Here is an 18,307-nt window from a genome sequence, read left to right as displayed (position 1 = left end):
GCACAGGAACTTGGGTTCGGGAGCACCATCTGCAGATCCCAGTGGCTTGGGTGGGCACATGCTTGAGGCATCTGAAAAGCCTCCATCCATGAATGAATCCAGTGTGCAGCCAGAACCGAGAACTGCTGCTGTAGGCCACGTATCCCTTCCTCAGGAAGATGAGGGACAACTGGCCTCAGCGAGTCAGGAAAGGAGCAGGGACCAGGCCCCAGGAGAAGAGGCCTGGAGAGGCAATGTTCCTCTGCCAGCCTGTCAGCCCGCCTCCAACAAGGTCTGGTCTTGAATGCCCACATCCACAGGTGGGCACAAGTATATGAACAATTACTGTTGCACTGACACACCCACAGACAATTAGAAAGGATAGGATCTATGAAAAAGCATGCCAACCCTTGAGTTTGAACAAAGGAAAATCAGAGTGATGTTCAAATGGCCAAGTTTCATTATCACCAATACGTCATTTGGCTGTGGGTTTCTAAGTAGGAAAGTTCTTGAATGTACTGTATTAATATAAATATTGTCAGCTCGGACCATTCTAGCTTTCCTACCTTGGCATAACAAGAGACTGAAACTCTACAAGCAATAATTCCTGAAGAAAACTTATTATTATCAGTTACCTAATATAGCATCATGTAATCATTTCTCTGGATTATACAGAAAAGTAGTGTTTTTAATTGTCTCCTTGGCAGCTGTGAGGGATCAAGACACACTATTCTATAGTCAACAGCTTTGGCCCAATTTAAGAGATGAACAACTCTTGGTTGGATTAGAGACTGGCAGAACTGAGCTTTAATTAGGATCAGAGCTTTGTGGTGCCAAGTTATTTCAAGAAACTACACAAAATCATGATGCCAGGAGGGAACCCAGAGACCACTGGCACATGTCCCAGGAAAAGTCTATGTTTTCTAAAACAAGCACAGAGATGATGATGACAGAGATTTGATGAAGACACAGGTGTGCCTGGTACCGCATTTTCCTAAAGCAATCTTCCTCAATTCCAGTCTTCCCATAACCCAAAACCCTTCCCCAAAGAAATCAAAGAAAAACAACCATAAAAATTTAATTTTAATGATACAGAAATAGTATATAGTACATTTCTTTCCACAGCAGCACTTCAATCATCTCTAAAAAATTTAACAAAATTAAGGCTAAATCAGAGCAATCTGATAATAAAGGGATATTTTATGTGGTTTTACTTTTAAAGAATGTCTTCATAAATATAGAATGTTCATCAGGCCAAAAAAAAAAAAAAATGTTGAACAAGATACCAAATATGGGAAATGCAATATAAAATGTGCTCCTTTATACCAACTTCCTAACCACCATGACTTCCCCGGGAAGTTCCAAATGGGATATTTTTTTTTTTTTTAATGAATGTTTATGACAGGATACTAAGACTTTCTGGAGTACTACAGGCCATTTTTTAAAATAAAAAGAACAGTTGAGTCTCCCACACAATCTCCTGAAAAAATAAAAAGTGGAAGTGGACAGGGCTTTAAAGTGCAAGAGAATTACATCTGAGTCTGTGGAGCTCCAAAGGAGGATGCCTCTGGACCTGGCCTTTCCCCGCAACCTGTGTTATAAGAAGACTTTCAAATACAGTAAACAAAAATGGCATCGCTGATAAGACAGTCAGGAAAGCAAATGTATTTCTTGAATGATCTGCTCCAAATACTGACATTTATTGTGAGCAGGAAGAAGGAATGTCTTTCTTTTCCCTCTTTTCATTATCCTTGGCCATATGCGCTGGTTAGCTTTTTACCACCACTTTCAAACTCAAGAGAGACCCTTCAGCTGTTTGAGGATTTAGACTAAGATGAAGAGTCTTTTTTTTCCCCTCTTTTTCCTCCAATAAAGCTTCTGAAAGGAAACTAGACAATGCAATGCTGACTTGCTGCAAAGAAGCCTGGCTCTCTGAAGTCCCAGTCTCTGAGCAGTGACACAGCCTGGGAGGTAGAGGAGAACCCACTTTTCCAGCCCCCAGCGGGTACCACACCTGCTGTCAGGGTGGCCTTCCATCCTCCACCCTCTCTCTCTTGCATCTTAGTATGCATCTGAATATTTCCATCTTAATATGCTCTCCTCCTTCTCCACCCTCACTTGCCTTGGGGAATTCAAGTATTATTTTCATTGAAGAATTGTGGGTGTGTTAACATCACCAACCCCCTAGAAAAGGCAGTCTTATTCTTCACTATGAACCTACAGTCCCTCTACTTGAACAAGGACATTTTACTTTATGACAAAAAATCTTCCCATATTAGGGTTAAGATTTTCATCATAAAATAGCAGCTAGTCTACTTTTTTTTCTTTAACTTTGCATAACAATTTCATTTTTCCATTTCTTTGGTTTCCAGAGCCTCAATTTCCCCTACAGAAATTAAATGAAGGGTAAATGTCCAGGTAAATAACATCCTCTTCAGTCTCAAGAGGGTTCCTAAGATGGCTAAAACCTCTAGGAAACAGTGGACTGAGGCACAGATACTAAAATGCATTTCTTATATGAATTCACATGTAAAAACAGAGAAACAATGTGACAAATATACAATTACCCACATGTATGTGGGTAATTGACACAATAACATTCTATGACCACACAACCACATAAAGAAAAGATATTTTCGAGATCTTTCAGTTCAGTGTTTTTCAAATCTGGCTGATGATCACTCTCAGGGTCACCTGTGGCGGGGTGGGGTTGGGGGTGGATGGACATTTCGGGTCTAGGAAATGGGGTCTACCGTTTGTGAAGTCAGATCCAGCAGGCATGGCCGAGGACCCAGAAATTCGTCTTTCTTTCCTGTAAGATTCAATAGTCCCACCCCCTTGCTATACAGAGGAAGACACTGAGGCCCAGAGAAGTGAAGACGTTGCCCAAGACTAATAAAACAAGAAACAGAGAAAGGGCGGGACCAGCTCTTGTCCCCTACTCTACCACTTCTGTCACATCTCACTGCCTCCCAGAGCCCCCCAACCCAGCGCCCTTACACTTAGGCTAAGAAGCCTCTAGTAGACATTCTGTTGTTAGAAGTAGGTGGTAAGCTGCTTGAGGACAGGTGCTATGTCTCATGTTCCTTTTGACACAATCTTCGGTAACAAGTGTCTAAGAAATACTTGTTGGCAGGCAGTCCCTCAGCTAAGGCCTAATTCTGTCTTCTCTCACATCTCTGTCTACAATCATCAACACAGATGCAAGGTCATCTAGCTGGATATCGAGATCCATCAGAAGACAACAGTAACATCTCTGAATTTATGAAGGTGCCATGTTCACACAACAGGAATTTGAATGACAATGCAAGTTCCATAAGATAATTACGTCTTTCCCTTGTTCCTGAATTACGTGACTTGGGTGAAAAGAAAAAAAAAAGTGAATCCATGGGATAGAAAGAAGCTATTTACCTACAACTTTTGGCAAATATGAATTACAAAAATCCTAAATGCTTCTAAGGAAATTATCCTCAGCAACTGTAACAATTTTATGTTATTGAGTTTTGTTTCTATCTCTCTTGGTTTGCAACGTGTATTTCCAGTTTTACAAAACATTCTTTTGTGGGTGGAGTCAAACTCCTTCGTAAAGCTGATAACAACGGGCTGAACACATTATGAAATGGTTGCCCCCCCCATATATATAAATTTTCACACACAAACATACACGTGTGTATTCAATGGAGGTGGGGGAACATGACTTGTTTTATAAATAAGATGATTTTACTATATTGCCATCTTGATTGTACATATGATGTAGAAGAAAGGATAACAGAAACATTTAAAAGACCAATAGAAAAATATGAAAGAAAATTTAAGGCTAGAAATTAAGTAAGTCAACAGGCACAGGGGTCACTGGTGCCACACAGCCCAGCCTGCCTGTGCCCACCTGACACAGGGCTCTGCGGGAGCAGCAACAAGAAAGGACTGCTGATGGGTGGGGCGGTGCTGGAGAGGGGACACCAGGGCCTGGAAGACCCTTACCGCTAGAGGGCCCTGCATCCCTTTAGTGGGTGCTCCCTCCCCAGCTAATATTAAAAGAACAGGAAGCTCTTCTTGAAGAAACTGTCCTAGAAATGGTTTATGGAAGAGGTCCCTCCCACTAGAAAGCACCTCCACACCCTACCCTTGGGGAAATAAACGTACAACCCCACAAGTCCTCTTCAAATCTTCTGCCACGAGGAGCTGAGCAGGACTAACCTTCAACTTGTGTTTTAATTTTTACAGGAAAGGAACGGTCTTCTCTTTTTTAACTGTTAAATCCAATCTTACCTAGATATAGAGTCCTAATCATTTCTCTAGAGAGCCTTTTAAAATCACATTGATAAGCTCCTACATCCATGTATTCATCCAACACGTACTGATTAAGGGGTGACTGGACTTGTGGAAAGTCGGGGCTAGAGGGAACCTTAGGCATCTTGCTCCTCAGGCTCCTCATTAACCCCAGGGTGATGGGGTGGGGCTGGTCCCAATCTCTCTGGACCTAGTATTCAGATCACCAGTCACCCAGGTACTGAGCAAAACTTCATGCAAAAGTTATGTACTTTTTTCATTTCAAAAATGAAAAAAATTATGACAAAATTTTCTGTAGATTATGATTCATAATAATGAATCCTAGCTAATAAATACCAGGAAAATGGAGTGACAAAACCAAAGGGTAAATGCGACTTTAAAAAGAAAAAATTGCAGGGTTTGCAAAGATTCTTTCCCTTCTTTTGGACATTCAGTATTTTATGAAGTTATATGCTAGACACACATGACAACCTCTGCCTTTCCATGCAGTTAGGAAGTCATTCCACAGAGACACCATCGCCACGCAACACGTCCCACAGCACTGACACGGACAACCTATGCTGCTAGTCTACAACAGACACACACTACAGGTATTAGCTAGGAAAACATCCATTTTCTACTTATTGAATCAGGAGGAAGGCAAAGCTGCTACTAACAGTTCAATAAAATATCTGGTTCGTAACTGTCATTATCTCAAGGGATATCAGACTGAACTTAATGCGGGAACTGATCTAAGTTCTAGACAGTCTTATCTAAGATAGTAGAGGTTGAGACAGCCAATACATCTCTTCAGGGAAATTTCAATGAGTGATTCTATATGACCAATTCATTTTCCTATTAACCTTATATTTGTATAGGAATATATTTATCACCCCAACTCTTTAATAAAATTTATTGTGCCCCACTGCATAAGAGAGTTCTTAAAAAAGAAAAGAAAGCTGTTAGCTGACAGTTACTACTATGAATGGAGAGCTTCAATTGCTGTATATGTGAATCCCCCAGGAAAACTACATCAAAAATGGACATTTCATGACAAAAATCACTCATTTATCTTAAAACCAGAACAAATAGAAAACACCATTGAGGAAATTTAAATACTTTTGTGACCACTACCACAGAAACACAGAAACTCAGATTGCAGACATGCAGGAATCGGCACTAGAAAGGGAAGAATTAACAAATCAAACTCAAAACAACTTTAATCACTGGATTGAAAATAGACTCAATAAAACCAAAGTATATCCTCCTCAAGGCAACAATTAGCTACAAAGGAAAAATGATTTCATAACCTTGGTCCATAAAGAAGACACATTTATTTACATTCTCAATGGACTAAAAGAGGTTTTAAACTGTCACAATTAAAATTTTATGCTTCCAAAAATATCTTATAATCAATGCACTTAACTTAAAGCCTCAGGTATTAATAACTTCATTTAGACTTCTTAAAAAACCAACACAAACATACTCTCTAGAGTGCAAAATGCTTATTAAATACTTTAGTAACACAAAAGCAATTTGTTTTTAAACGCAGGAATCCTGCGTTGAAGGATCATCACCACAAAGACATCCATTGCCGGCAATGGACGCTGAACAGAACTGCCAGCTCAAGTGAGATGCAACATGAAAACTGTGTGTTTGATTTCTGCACCCGTCCAGATGATCCTGTTTATTTGTATAGACTCATGGTTGGACTCTGGTACATGCACATGTATGCATCACAGAGAAGTCTTCGTGCACAGCCTTGGATTCTTCTGGAGTCCAAGGAATGCAGATCATCGAGAGACATTTTCAAGTACTCTCCTACTTCTGGGCATGGGGTAACTTGAGGAATGTTGAAGCCATTCTGACCACCTATGGAGAAGAGAAAGAGGCGTATTGAGGGCAGTGAAGTTATAAACACTTTTGCTGCCCTGCCCCACCAAAGTAACTTTACAATTCCGTAATTTAGTTAACATTAATTTCCAGGATCAGAAAGACCTCATTTTACTTCTGATTTCTAGAAGTCCTCTGTTTAACTCTTGACAGTCTCACTTCTTGGTTTCTGAAAGGATTCTGGGACCAACAGTGAATATAATTGGTCAAAAGATATATATCCTGAGCAAAGTCCAAAATCTACTTCCCAGGTTTCTCGGTGCATTCAGTCAAGGAATAGTGTCACCTACACGTGTGCACACACGTTCAACTCTTCACATTCCCAAACCCCTTCCTGGACACAAGCATACCATAAGCCTGGCCAGTTTAGAGCAGATCTAGTAGCTTAAAGTAGATCTAGTAAAATGAATACTATTTTATTCCCCTAAGTTTAAAAAACATATTTGTGTAACTCTAACAAGGTTCTGTTTTACATTTCATTAGACAGCATGAAGATATAAGGCATGGTCTTAGGGACCCCAGGAAAGGTCCTTCTGCTTTAGCCTCCCCATGGCTTTTCTAAAAATATCTGGAACCCCTGTGCTTTTGAATTTCATGCTTATATGCAAATTTTAACTGGGCTAGGGACATATTTACAGATGGAGCTGTGCTATATCAAATGTCTGAATACTAAGAAAATGTTGAGAACCCATGAGGCAGACCTTGGGTATCTGATCAAGAGTCTGCCACAAGGGGGTGTCCTAGGTCACTAGGGGACCACACCAGAAGACTTGGGTCCTGGAGTGTGAGAGAGTGGCTAAAGGAAAAACGGGGTATGGAGGAACTGGAGGGATATGGAAGTCATATTCCCACAACTGTGCCTAGGGCTGATCCTAATCTGTAAACTCTATACAGGCAGGAGTACAGCTGTTTCGACAACTGCTTCATTTTTGAAACCTACTAGAGCCCTGGGCACTTCACAAGCACTCATTAGGTATTTGTTAAATAATGACTAAACATCCTAGAAAGCAGCCTAGAAGGTGCAGTATATTCCCCAGTTCAGGAAGAAAGACATTATACATAGAATAAGATATTTTTCCAAAGAAGACATTTACTTCTATTCTTAGCTTTGTCATTTAGAAGACACATGGTTTAGTATATAAAAGAACATAAGCACTGAATTTAGAAAGACTGAATTAAACACAAGCTCTGAGACCTTAGGCACCTTAAATCTCAGCTTTAGTAAGACAAAAATAGGAACCACTCCCATTTTGCAAGGATTTAGGTAAATGACCTAAAGTCCCTCCCAGAAAGCTTGGCACAGAAGTACTTAAGAAATGATGACTACAGTACAGAAAATGAGAGGAGCTCAAAAGTCAAGGACAACAAAGTAAAATAAAAACTCTCAGCCTTAAAGGAAAAAAATCTGATTCTTTTTTTTTTTTTTAAAGACTCTATGCATGTCAAACTATCACAACAATACTATTCTTTAGTTTCATAGCAAGGTTGTTAAAGCATCACCAAGATAATCCTGAACAGCTTTTCCCAACACTGTTTTGTTACTCAGACCAGGCTAGCCCACTACAACTATCCCACTACAAACTCAACTATAGCCACATGTGGAAGAAAGGTCTGTAAAGTACCATCCCGATCAGCCATGCTGTCGAAGAAGAGCCAGGCAGAGTCGTCTTTCCCATACTTCACAAAAGCGACATAGTGGCTTGTTTCTATGCAGAGGACAGCAAATAACTCCATCTTCTGGCAGGGGATGCAGCCGTGTCTCCAGTCCCAGTCAGGCAGATCTTTGGGAAGTGATACTGGGTTGTATTTATGATTCAGCCTCTTAGGATGAAGGTGGACCTATAACAGAACATAAAAGAAAAAGCCATTAAGGAACCAAACTCAATGTTTGAAGGGAATGGACTCCACTTACTCTAATGGAATATGTCCCTATAAATAGTAACTGAGTACCCCATGGAAATCCATCAAATAAAAAGAAGCATATCCCTTAATTATGAATTTTTTAAGTTAATCATGATTTTGAAAACTTTTTAAAACCTGAAATCTGGTTCTACTACAAACGATTTACTATTTATTAAGAGACTATCCATTAAGTGAAGTCAAACTTACTTGAGCATTGCAGGTTTTACAAAACTGCTTGATTTTGCCAGCTGAGATGTCAGGGTCATCATAGCATTCTCTACACTCATACATTGCAAGCCCTCCACATATCCGGCACTGCCTGGGGGCTGAAAAGGGTGGGGTGTGGGGGAGGTAAAGGGTCTTTTACAATGCATTCTTTTATTTTAAAAGATTAAAAAGAAAAATTAAGTTTTAAAAAGGATAATGCTCATGGACTCAATAAAGTCTATCCCTCCCCACCCCTCATAAAGTTTAAATTGGATTTCCTTGGATTCAGAATATTTTTAAAGACATTTTCTCTGACCAAATGACTTTAAAAAAATAATACACTCAGAGTGTTCCTCCTGATTATAAAACTTCTACTGATGAATGTGCTAAGATACAAGAGAACATACAGAAGAAAACTGAAAGCATCTACAATTTCAGTTAGCAGGAGATAACCATTCTTGTAATTTCTCCTATAACTTTATATCTGCATACTTAACATAACTCAGTGTGTGTGTGTGTGTGTGCGTAGCTCCTCTTGTAGACAATATCAACATACCTTTTCACTTAACATTACATCATGACCACTTTCATATAACACTGGTCTTCAAAAACATGAATTTGAATAGCAGTACTTATGCTGTACAGATACACTGCAATTCACTTAACTACTCTCCTCTAGTTAACATATAGAGTGCTTCTAATTTCTTATTCATAAATCTATTTGCATATGAAATCTTGATTTACATGTCTGATTTTTTCAGAACAAATTTCTAGTGTAATATTTCCAAGCTCTTCAGACAGCAAATTGTCTTTAAGAAAACTTGTATCCTGTTAGACTCTTCTTCACAATTAATGTGAATGACCTGATAGACTATTGCTGAAAAACAAACTAAAAAATCTTATACTTACTGTCTTCAAGTAAATCTGTTATATTTAGTTCCAGAGAAGGAAAAATTTTTTTAAAGAGTTTAAAGTCTTTTCCAAATCGAGGCATCTGAATAATCAGACATGATGGTGCCTTAAAAAAAAAAGATACATAATTTTAGAATCAAAACACTGAAAAATTTCCCTGAAATTCCCCCAAAATAGTCATGGTTGTCAAACCAAGCAGTGGTTCCACTATAACATGGATGGCCTGTATAATGGGATCTGCATGTGAACACAGAGTATGAAGGCAGAGCACCAAAGAGCCACAAGCCTCAAGTAGTCCAAGATGTATGGACACATGGACACACAGGTCAGGCAGTTCAACCACCTGGGATCTCAAAGAATATGATGACTGTACAGAGTAACATTCCACTTTGAGTTTATATTTTTCAAAAGGTTTCAGAAAAATTGTTTTTGCAAGTATAATTAAGAAATTCATCACTGAAGGACACTATTCCTTATATTTCAATTACCAATTTATTTCATTACCAATAAATAATGGTAGCTATTAAGGTTTTATCAGAACATCTCTTTAAAAATGGATACAATGAAAATGAGCCACAGCCCATGCTAACAAGATCATGAAGATACTCAGTAAAAGAAAAGTAAACTATATCACTTGTTCATTTACAATAAGTGAGTTTTGTCTTTCATTGAAGGAGGAAAAGTAAACATTCCTTTGGATGATATGCTTGAGCAAACTATTAAATTGGATAAAATGTGAAATTGGATGAAATGACAACAGAAACCTTCACAATCGTTTTTCCTCTAAGCTACTTAAATGTTTTCAAGTTACAAATCAGATTGATATTTTTTTGGCACCAAAAATCTAAAAAGTTCAATCTTAGTATTTTCTACTAAGTTCAATTTAAAGTATTTCCTACAAGGACAAAGCTGAAGCATGGCATAATTTTTAAATTTGTGTTAACAGTTTGTGTTTATAACTGTTCTCAGTGGGTTAAAATTAATAGTTATTGAAGTTACAGTTTTCTTAAGAAGCCTAAGGACTTGAATATAAAATACAGTAATTATCACGTACCTCAGCAAATTTCAGGTTACTGTTGATAAAAGAACATTCTAATAATTGCTGAATTGTAGGAACTCCAACTTTCTCATTTTTTTCCATAAAAATTTGATAGAAGTAACAATCTTGTACTTTTTGACCTGCTGATCTAAAAATATGCAGAAAAAGCCAGATAATTTACTTATGAAATGCATCAGAAAGTGAAGTGGTTCTAGGGGCATTTGAGAACACAAAAACTATTGAGAATAGAAATCTGCAACTCTGACAGTCAGAACAACAGGGACAAAGACAATCATTTAGATAAAATAATTAAATGTACTTATGCATAAGAACTTAAAAATTATTTATTTTAGTTTTCATACTGAAAGTTTCCTTAGTGATTAGGAGAAAAATAATGCAATAACATCTGCAATCAAAAAGCATTTGTGAATAATAATAACCAGAAGCTAATATCATTGGTTCAACTTTATTGTCCAAAGCTAGAAAACAGTAAACTGCATTTAATGCCTTTAACAGGAAAGTCAGTGCATACATGGCTGAATGGGACAAACCCTTAGAGACCTTCCAGATGGTCTAAAGACCTTCTGGACCTTTAGAAATTTTTAATTTCTAAAATGAAGGCCCTGCAGGGCAAAGGATCATCCTTCCCAGCAAGTCAAAAGCAGAGCCAAGTGTAAAACCCAGGTGTCCTCTAACAACTGTTCGCTATTCTCTGCACTCAAGAATGTTCTCTTTAGATGGTCACTCGTTTATTCAACAAGCACCCAGTTAGGACCCACTGTATGCAAATATCAGTATTACCCTTACATATTTTCCCTTCTAAATATTTTACTAGAATGCATGAAAATTCAAGACTAACTGTACCAAAAGAATCAATAATCTTTAAATTTACTACTTACCCTTTTTAGCAGAATTTCTGGGCATAGAATCAGGCAATTTATAATTAGATTTATAAGTAGATTTCAAGATTTTTAGGGAAAAATATTAATACAGACACTAACCTCAGAAACCCTCAGTTTCCCAAAGCAACTTAAACCCTGAAATAAAGACAACTTATGTGGTAACAAAGCAGAAATTCTTGAGAACCCATGACAAAAAAAAAAAAAAGATAACCAAAAAATCTGAAGGTTATGCTGTACCGATATTTTAATCTATTATTGATGACAATAAAATGCCAGCATTTTTCTGTGAAAGTCAAAAAACATTAAAAAGAATCAACAGGTAACAGAAAAAATAAGACTGGAAACAAAGAAAACAGAAGTAGTAGAGGTGAGCAGTTACAAAACTCAGAAATATTAATAGTGATAGAGAGAGATGGTGGTTGGAGGGAGCACAGAGAGGCAAACATGAGATGGGAATCAAAAATGAGGATGTAATACCAACAGCTTTGTGATATTTGGACAGAAAACAAGAGGGGGAGGGGAGCGGCAACCACTCACACCTCATAACTGAAGTTCTAGAAGGTTAATAATATCCTAGGGTGATTAGCTCCTTTGCTTTTCGCTTCTCTTCTTTACACAGCTATTTGTAAGGCCTCCTCAGACAGCCATTTTGCTTTTTTGCATTTCTTTTCCACGGGGATGGTCTTGATCTCTGTCTCCTGTACAATGTCACATGAATCTCCAACCATAGTTCATCAGGCACTCTATCAATCAGATTTAGTCCCTTAAATCTATTTCTCACTTCCACTGTATAATCATAAGGGATTTGATTTAGGTCATACCTGAATGGTTTTCCCTACTTTCTTCAATTTAAGTCTGAATTTGGCAATAAGGAGTTCATAATCTGAGCCACAGTCAGCTCCTGGTCTTGTTTTTGCTGACTGTATAGAGCTTCTCCATCTTTGGCTGCAAAGACTATATTGATTAATCTGATTTTGGTGTTGACCATCTGGTGATGTTCATGTGTAGAGTCTTCTCTTGTGTTGTCGGAAGAGGGTGTTTGCTATGACTATTGCATTTTCTTGGCAAAACTCTATTAGTCTTTGCCCTGCTTCATTCCGTATTCCAAGGCCAAATTTGCCTGTTACTTCAGGTGTTTCTTGACTTCCTACTTTTGCATTCCAGTCTCCTATAATGAAAAGGACATCTTTTTTGGGTGTTAGTTATAAAAGGTCTTGTAGGTCTTCATAGAACTGTTCAATTTCAGCTTCTTCAGCATTACTGGTTGGGGCATAGACTTGGATTACTGTGATACTGAATGGTTTGCCTTGGAAACGAACGGAGATCATTCTGTCGTTTGAGACTGCATCCAAGTACTGCATTTCGGACTCTTTTGTTGACCATGATGGCTACTCCATTTCTTCTAAGGTACTCCAGTGCCCGCAGTAGTAGATATAATGGTCATCTGAGTTAAATCCACCCATTCCAGTCCATTTTAGTTAGCTGATTCCTAGAATGTCAACGTTCATTCTCGCTATCTCCTGTTTGACCACTTCCAATTTGCCTTGATTCATGGACCTGACATTCCAGGTTCCTATGCAGTACTGCTCTTTACAGCATCGGACCTTGCTTCTATCACCAGTCACATCCAAAAGCAAAGAAGAAAAGGAAAGATATAAGCATCTGAATGCAGAGTTCCAAAGAATGGCAAGAAGAGATAAGAAAGCCTTCCTCAGCCATCAATGCAAAGAAATAGAGGAAAACAACAGAATGGGAAAGACTAGAGATCTCTTCAAGAAAATTAGAGATACCAATGGAACATTTCATGCAAAGATGGGCTCAATAAAGGACAGAAATGGTATGGACCTAACAGAAGCAGAAGATATTAAGAAGAGGTGGCAGGAATACACAGAAGAACTATACAAAAAAGATCTTCACAACCAAGATAATCATGATGGTGTGATCACTCACCTAGAGCCAGACATCCTGGAATGTGAAGTCAAGTGGGCCTTAGGAAGCATCACTACAAACAAAGCTAGTGGAGGTGATGGAATTCCACTTGAGCTACTTCAAATCCTGAAAGATGATGCTGTGAAAGTGCTGCACTCAATATGCCAGCAAATTTGGAAAACTCAGCAGTGGCCACAGGAATAGAAAAGGTCAGTTTTCATTCCAATCCCAAAGAAAGGCAATGCCAAAGAATGCTCAAACTACCACACAATTGCACTCATCTCATACGCTAGTAAAGTAATGCTCAAAATTCTCCAAGCCAGTCTTCAGCAATACATGAACCGTGAACTTCCAGATGTTCAAGCTGGTTTTAGAAAAGGCAGAGAAACCAGAGATCAAATTGCCAACACCCGCTGGATCATGGAGAAAGCAAGAGAGTTCCAGAAAAACATCTATTTCTGCTTTATTGACTATGCCAAAGCCTTTGACTGTGTGGATCACAGTAACTGTGGAAAATTCTGAAAGAGATGGGAATACCAGACCACCTGACCTGCCTCTGGAGAAACCTATATGCAGGTCAGGAAGCAACAGTTAGAACTGGACATGGAACAACAGACTGGTTCCAAATAGGAAAAGGAATACGTCAAGGCTATATATTCTCACCCTGCTTATTTAACTTATATGCAGAGTACATCATGAGAAACGCTGGGCTGGAAGAAGCACAAGCTGGAATCAAGATTGCCGGGAGAAATATCAATAACCTCAGATATGCAAATGACACCACCTTTATGGCAGAAAGTGAAGAAGAACTAAAAAGCCTGAAAAGTGAAAGTGGAGAGTGAAAAAGTTGGCTTAAAGCTCAACATTCAGAAAACGAAGGTCATGGCATCCGGTCCCATCACTTCATGGGAAATAGATGGGGAAACAGTGGAAACAGTATCAGACTTTATTTTTGGGGGGGCTCCAAAATCACTGCAGATGGTGACTGCAGCCATGAAATTAAAAGACACTTACTCCTTGGAAGAAAAGTTATGACCAACCTAGATAGCATATTGAAAAGCAAAGACATTACTTTGCCAACAAAGATCCGTCTAGTCAAGGCTATGGTTTTTCCAGTGGTCATGTATGGATGTGAGAGTTGGACTGTGAAGAAAGCTAAGCGCTGAAGAATTGATGCTTTTGAACTGTGGTGTTGGAGAAGACTCTTGAGAGTCCCTTGGACTGCAAGGAGATCCAACCAGTCCATTCTGAAGAAGATCAGCCCTGGGATTTCTTTGGAAGGAATGATGCTAAAGCTGAAACTCCAATACTTTGGCCACCTCATGTGAAGAGTTGACTCATTGGAAAAGACTCTGATGCTGGGAGGGATTGGGGGCAGGAGGAGAAGGGGACGACAGAGGATGAGATGGCTGGATGGCATCACTGACTCGATGGATATGAGTCTGAGTCAACTCCGGGAGTTGGTGATGGACAGGGAGGCCTGGCGTGCTGTGATTCATGGAGTCGCAGAGTCAGACACGGCTGAGCGACTGAACTGAATTGAACTGAGGGTGATTAGCTCATCACTGAGAAGCACATATATAAGAATTAGAGCAAAATTGATGGTATTGTACAAAACCACACACCTTACATTTCTGTTTATCACTGCCCTCCCCCCCAATAAAAACTAAGAGCAGAAGGATACAAATGTTGTATTAACTTTAAAAGAAAACAGATGTCTAGGGAGGAAATAAAAGTATTCATGGGTTTGTAGGTCTATCTTTGTAACACATAGTGGGTAGCTGACTAAAATTTTTTACAGATTCTGGATTATCTAGTAATATGGAATATAGCATATCCATGTAATAAGAATTCCCAGTTCGGAAGTTGATGTATAATACAGGGAGCTCAACCTGATGTTCTGTGATGACTGAGAGGGGTGGGTGGTGGTGGAAAGAGTGGGAGGGAGACTCAAGGAGGGGATATATGTATACATATAGCTGATTATATAGGACGATCCCCTGGAGGAGGGCATGTCAACCCAGTCCAGTATCTTGCCTGGAGAATCCCATGGACAGAAGAGACTGGTGGGCTACAGCCAATAGGATCACAAAGAGTCAGACATGACTGAGTGACTTAGGACACACACACAGTTGATTCACGTTGTATGGCAGAAACCAACACAACACTGTAAAGCAATTATACTTCAATCAAACATTTAAAAAATGAAAGAAGAATCCCCAGTTCTAGTCTATAGTAAGAGGTACTCAATAGTACAACCTGAATATTCCCTTATATCTGCTTCCTGATACTGATTTTTTCCATTATTTTTCCTGGAGTGCTTCACCTCCATCCACTAGATTCTCCCCTTGGTGGCTATAACTTCAGTTTCATGCTAGCACCCCAACACAATTAGTCATTGCTACTATTTTTAAGTATGAAAGCTTGATATACCTACATTTACCAATTTCTTGCTTGACTTCCTTGTTTCTTGCATAACATTCCCTTATTCTAAATTTGGTTTTATGTAATAAGTCTCTGACTGGTAATTTAGTCCTGGTTCTTTCTGCTCAGGAATTTTGTGCATCTTTTTTCTTATAATTTAAGTTTGTCAGAAGTTCTGTAAAATCTTCAGTTATTATCTCTCAAACTATTGCTGCTTCCCTAATCTCTAGTGATTCTTGTGAGAACTACAATTGGAATTTGTCTTTCATGTCTCTTTTCTTCCTTGTTATCCTTTATTTTTTATAACTCTGTCCCTTTGGGCTACATTCTAGGTAATTTCTTCAGATCTATCTTGTAAATGAGCAATTCTCTCCTTAGTTGTGCATACTGCATTCAGTGAGGTATCCTCTCCCAGCCATATCTATATGGCTATACTCAAGTAGGAAATGGCAACCCACTCCAGTTTTCATGCCTGGAAAATTCCATGGATAAAGGAGTCTGGTGGGCTATAGTCCATGGAGTTGCAGAGTCAGACATGACTGAACACAAACACACACGCATATGTATAAACCATACATATATAAACTACACACACACATATATATATACACACATACATAAACTATATAGTTTTTTTATTCTATTTATGATAATTTCATCTTTTTTTATTTTTCTTTGTTATTAAATCTATACTTGTCCTCCATAGGTATCTAATTCCTTCTTTATTCTCTTCACCATTTAAAAATATTTCATACTAAGAATATCATTTTAGAATAGTCTCTAAGGTACTCATCTGTTGCATCAGCTGACTCTCCCTCATTCAGAAAGATGGGTCTATGGAGGTGAAGAATGACACTCAAGAGAAAACTGCTAACCTTTAAAGTATCTTTTTTCATATTTTTATAATCTTAAGTGATTCTCAATATGAAGGGGCTGCTGAAGGGGGAGGAGAGGCAGAGCTTCCCAGGGCCCTCTTGAAACTCCACAATACCTTAGACACTGAAATATATTTCTATATGTACCTGACCCCTCCTCACCCACTCTGAGAATCACTGCAGTATTCATCCTGTGTTATTACCAGGAATGTATTACCTCCCCAATGGGCTATGGGGGAAAAAAAAAAAAACTGTTTTAATCATCTGAACCTTAACTCTTCAAGATGAAAAACAAAAGTGATTTTTTTTCCTCCCAAATTGCCTGCTAAATTTCCTACATTATGTATTAAACATATTTCCTTCCTAATTTGTATTTGAAGGTTGACATACTGAAATACTACATACAGTTAATTCTACATCTGGGCTTTGTCTTCAGTTCTATCTATTCAGTTTCTAATTGTGTGCCAGTATCATACTGCTTTAATGTCTGTTGTGCTATCTTTATAGCTTATAATAGAATTGTTTTTTTAAAAACACTACAATGTTTTCACATCTTGTAGAGATTTCTAAAATTGTTTTACAGCATTCCAAAGTGGGGGAAAAGTTAAGATCTTGATGATGTACAAATTATTTTGTAAAAATTAACATGTTAAACTTATTTAATCTTTCTACTTAAATATAATCTTTCTCATTAATTAATCAAATCACTTTTTAGCTCTGGACAACTTTTTAAAAAATCTATCTCAATAAAGTTGATTTCTTAGAATTTTATACTTTCATGAAGCATGAAATTATCCCTTCTTCATATTTGCTACTGATAAACAAATACAATTGATTTCTCCATGATTTTATTCTACATGGCCAAATTACAAATTTTTGTATTAATACTACAGTTTCTAAACAATTCTCTAGGATTTTCTAGGTATACATATGTGCAGGTTAAGTCACTTCAGTCATGTCCTACTCTTGTGACCTTATGGACTCTAGTCTGCCAGGCTCCTCTGTCCATGGGATTCTCCAGGCAAGAATACTGGAGTGGGTTGCCATGCCCCCTCCAGGGGATCTTCCCAAGCCAGGGGTCAAACCTGCATCTCTTATATATTCTGCATTGGCAGGCAGGTTATTTACCACTAGCACCACCTGGGAAGCCCAGGTATACATATAGTTATCACCATATTTGAAGAGATGATAAATATATCCTGTCTTATTTCATTAGCCAGAACTTCCAAAACATTATCAAATTATAACTGCAGTATTGTCCATCAACCCTTCCTTCCTTTCTTTTTCTCATTAACTAAACATTGGCATCAAAGAAAATCACTTGAGACATTGAGATGAGTAAGAATCCTTGTCTGTGTTAGCTTTTAAGGAAGTGCAACTTCAAAAATGACAGAATGATCTCAGCTCATTTCCAAGGCAAACTATTTAACATCACAGTAATCCAAGTCTATGCCCCAAGCAGTAATGCCAAAGAGGCTGAAGTCGAACGGTTCAATGAAGACCTACAAGACCTTCTAGAACTAACACCAAAAAAAGATGTCCTTTTCATCATAGGCAATTGGAATGCAAAAGGAGAAAGTCAAGAGACAGCTTAGAGTTAACAGGCAAGTTTGGCATTAGGGTACAAGATGAAGCAGGGCAAAGGCTAACAGAGTTTTGTCAAGGGAACACACTAGTTACAGCAAACACCCTTTTCCAACAACACAAGAGATGACTCTACACATGGACATCATCAGATGGTCAATACTGAAATCAGACTGATTAAATTCTTTGCAGCCGAAGATGGAGAAGCTCTACGCTGTCAGCAAAAACAAGACCTGGAGCTGACTATGGCTCTGATCACCAGCTCCTTATTGCAAAATTCAGGCTTAAACTGAAGAAAAGTAGGGAAAACCACTAGGTCATTCAAGTATGACCTAAGTCAAATCCATTATGATTATATAGTGGAGGTGACGATTTAAGGGATTAGATCTGGT

General features: G+C 38.4%; 1 protein-coding gene across 11 annotated transcripts in view; it reads right to left on the bottom strand.

The window, feature by feature from the left end:
• Positions 1–1,044: 1,044 nt before the first annotated feature.
• The window catches only part of CYLD (CYLD lysine 63 deubiquitinase), a 72,010-nt gene continuing 54,747 nt past the window's right edge, over positions 1,045–18,307 (bottom strand). For all 11 annotated transcript variants that reach the window (XM_061387168.1, XM_061387172.1, XM_061387169.1 and 8 more), the window contains 5 exons: positions 10,217–10,349; positions 9,160–9,268; positions 8,251–8,369; positions 7,764–7,980; positions 1,045–6,120 (listed from right to left, as the gene is read on the bottom strand). In XM_061387168.1, the coding sequence (XP_061243152.1) occupies positions 5,936–6,120; positions 7,764–7,980; positions 8,251–8,369; positions 9,160–9,268; positions 10,217–10,349 (763 nt within the window). In that variant the 3' untranslated portion in view covers positions 1,045–5,935. The remainder of the gene's footprint in view (positions 6,121–7,763; positions 7,981–8,250; positions 8,370–9,159; positions 9,269–10,216; positions 10,350–18,307) is intronic.

Source organism: Bos javanicus, chromosome 18 (assembly GCF_032452875.1).
Source record: "Bos javanicus breed banteng chromosome 18, ARS-OSU_banteng_1.0, whole genome shotgun sequence".
NCBI classification, from domain to species: Eukaryota; Metazoa; Chordata; class Mammalia; order Artiodactyla; family Bovidae; genus Bos; species Bos javanicus.
This window is presented reverse-complemented; position numbering and strand designations above follow the sequence as displayed.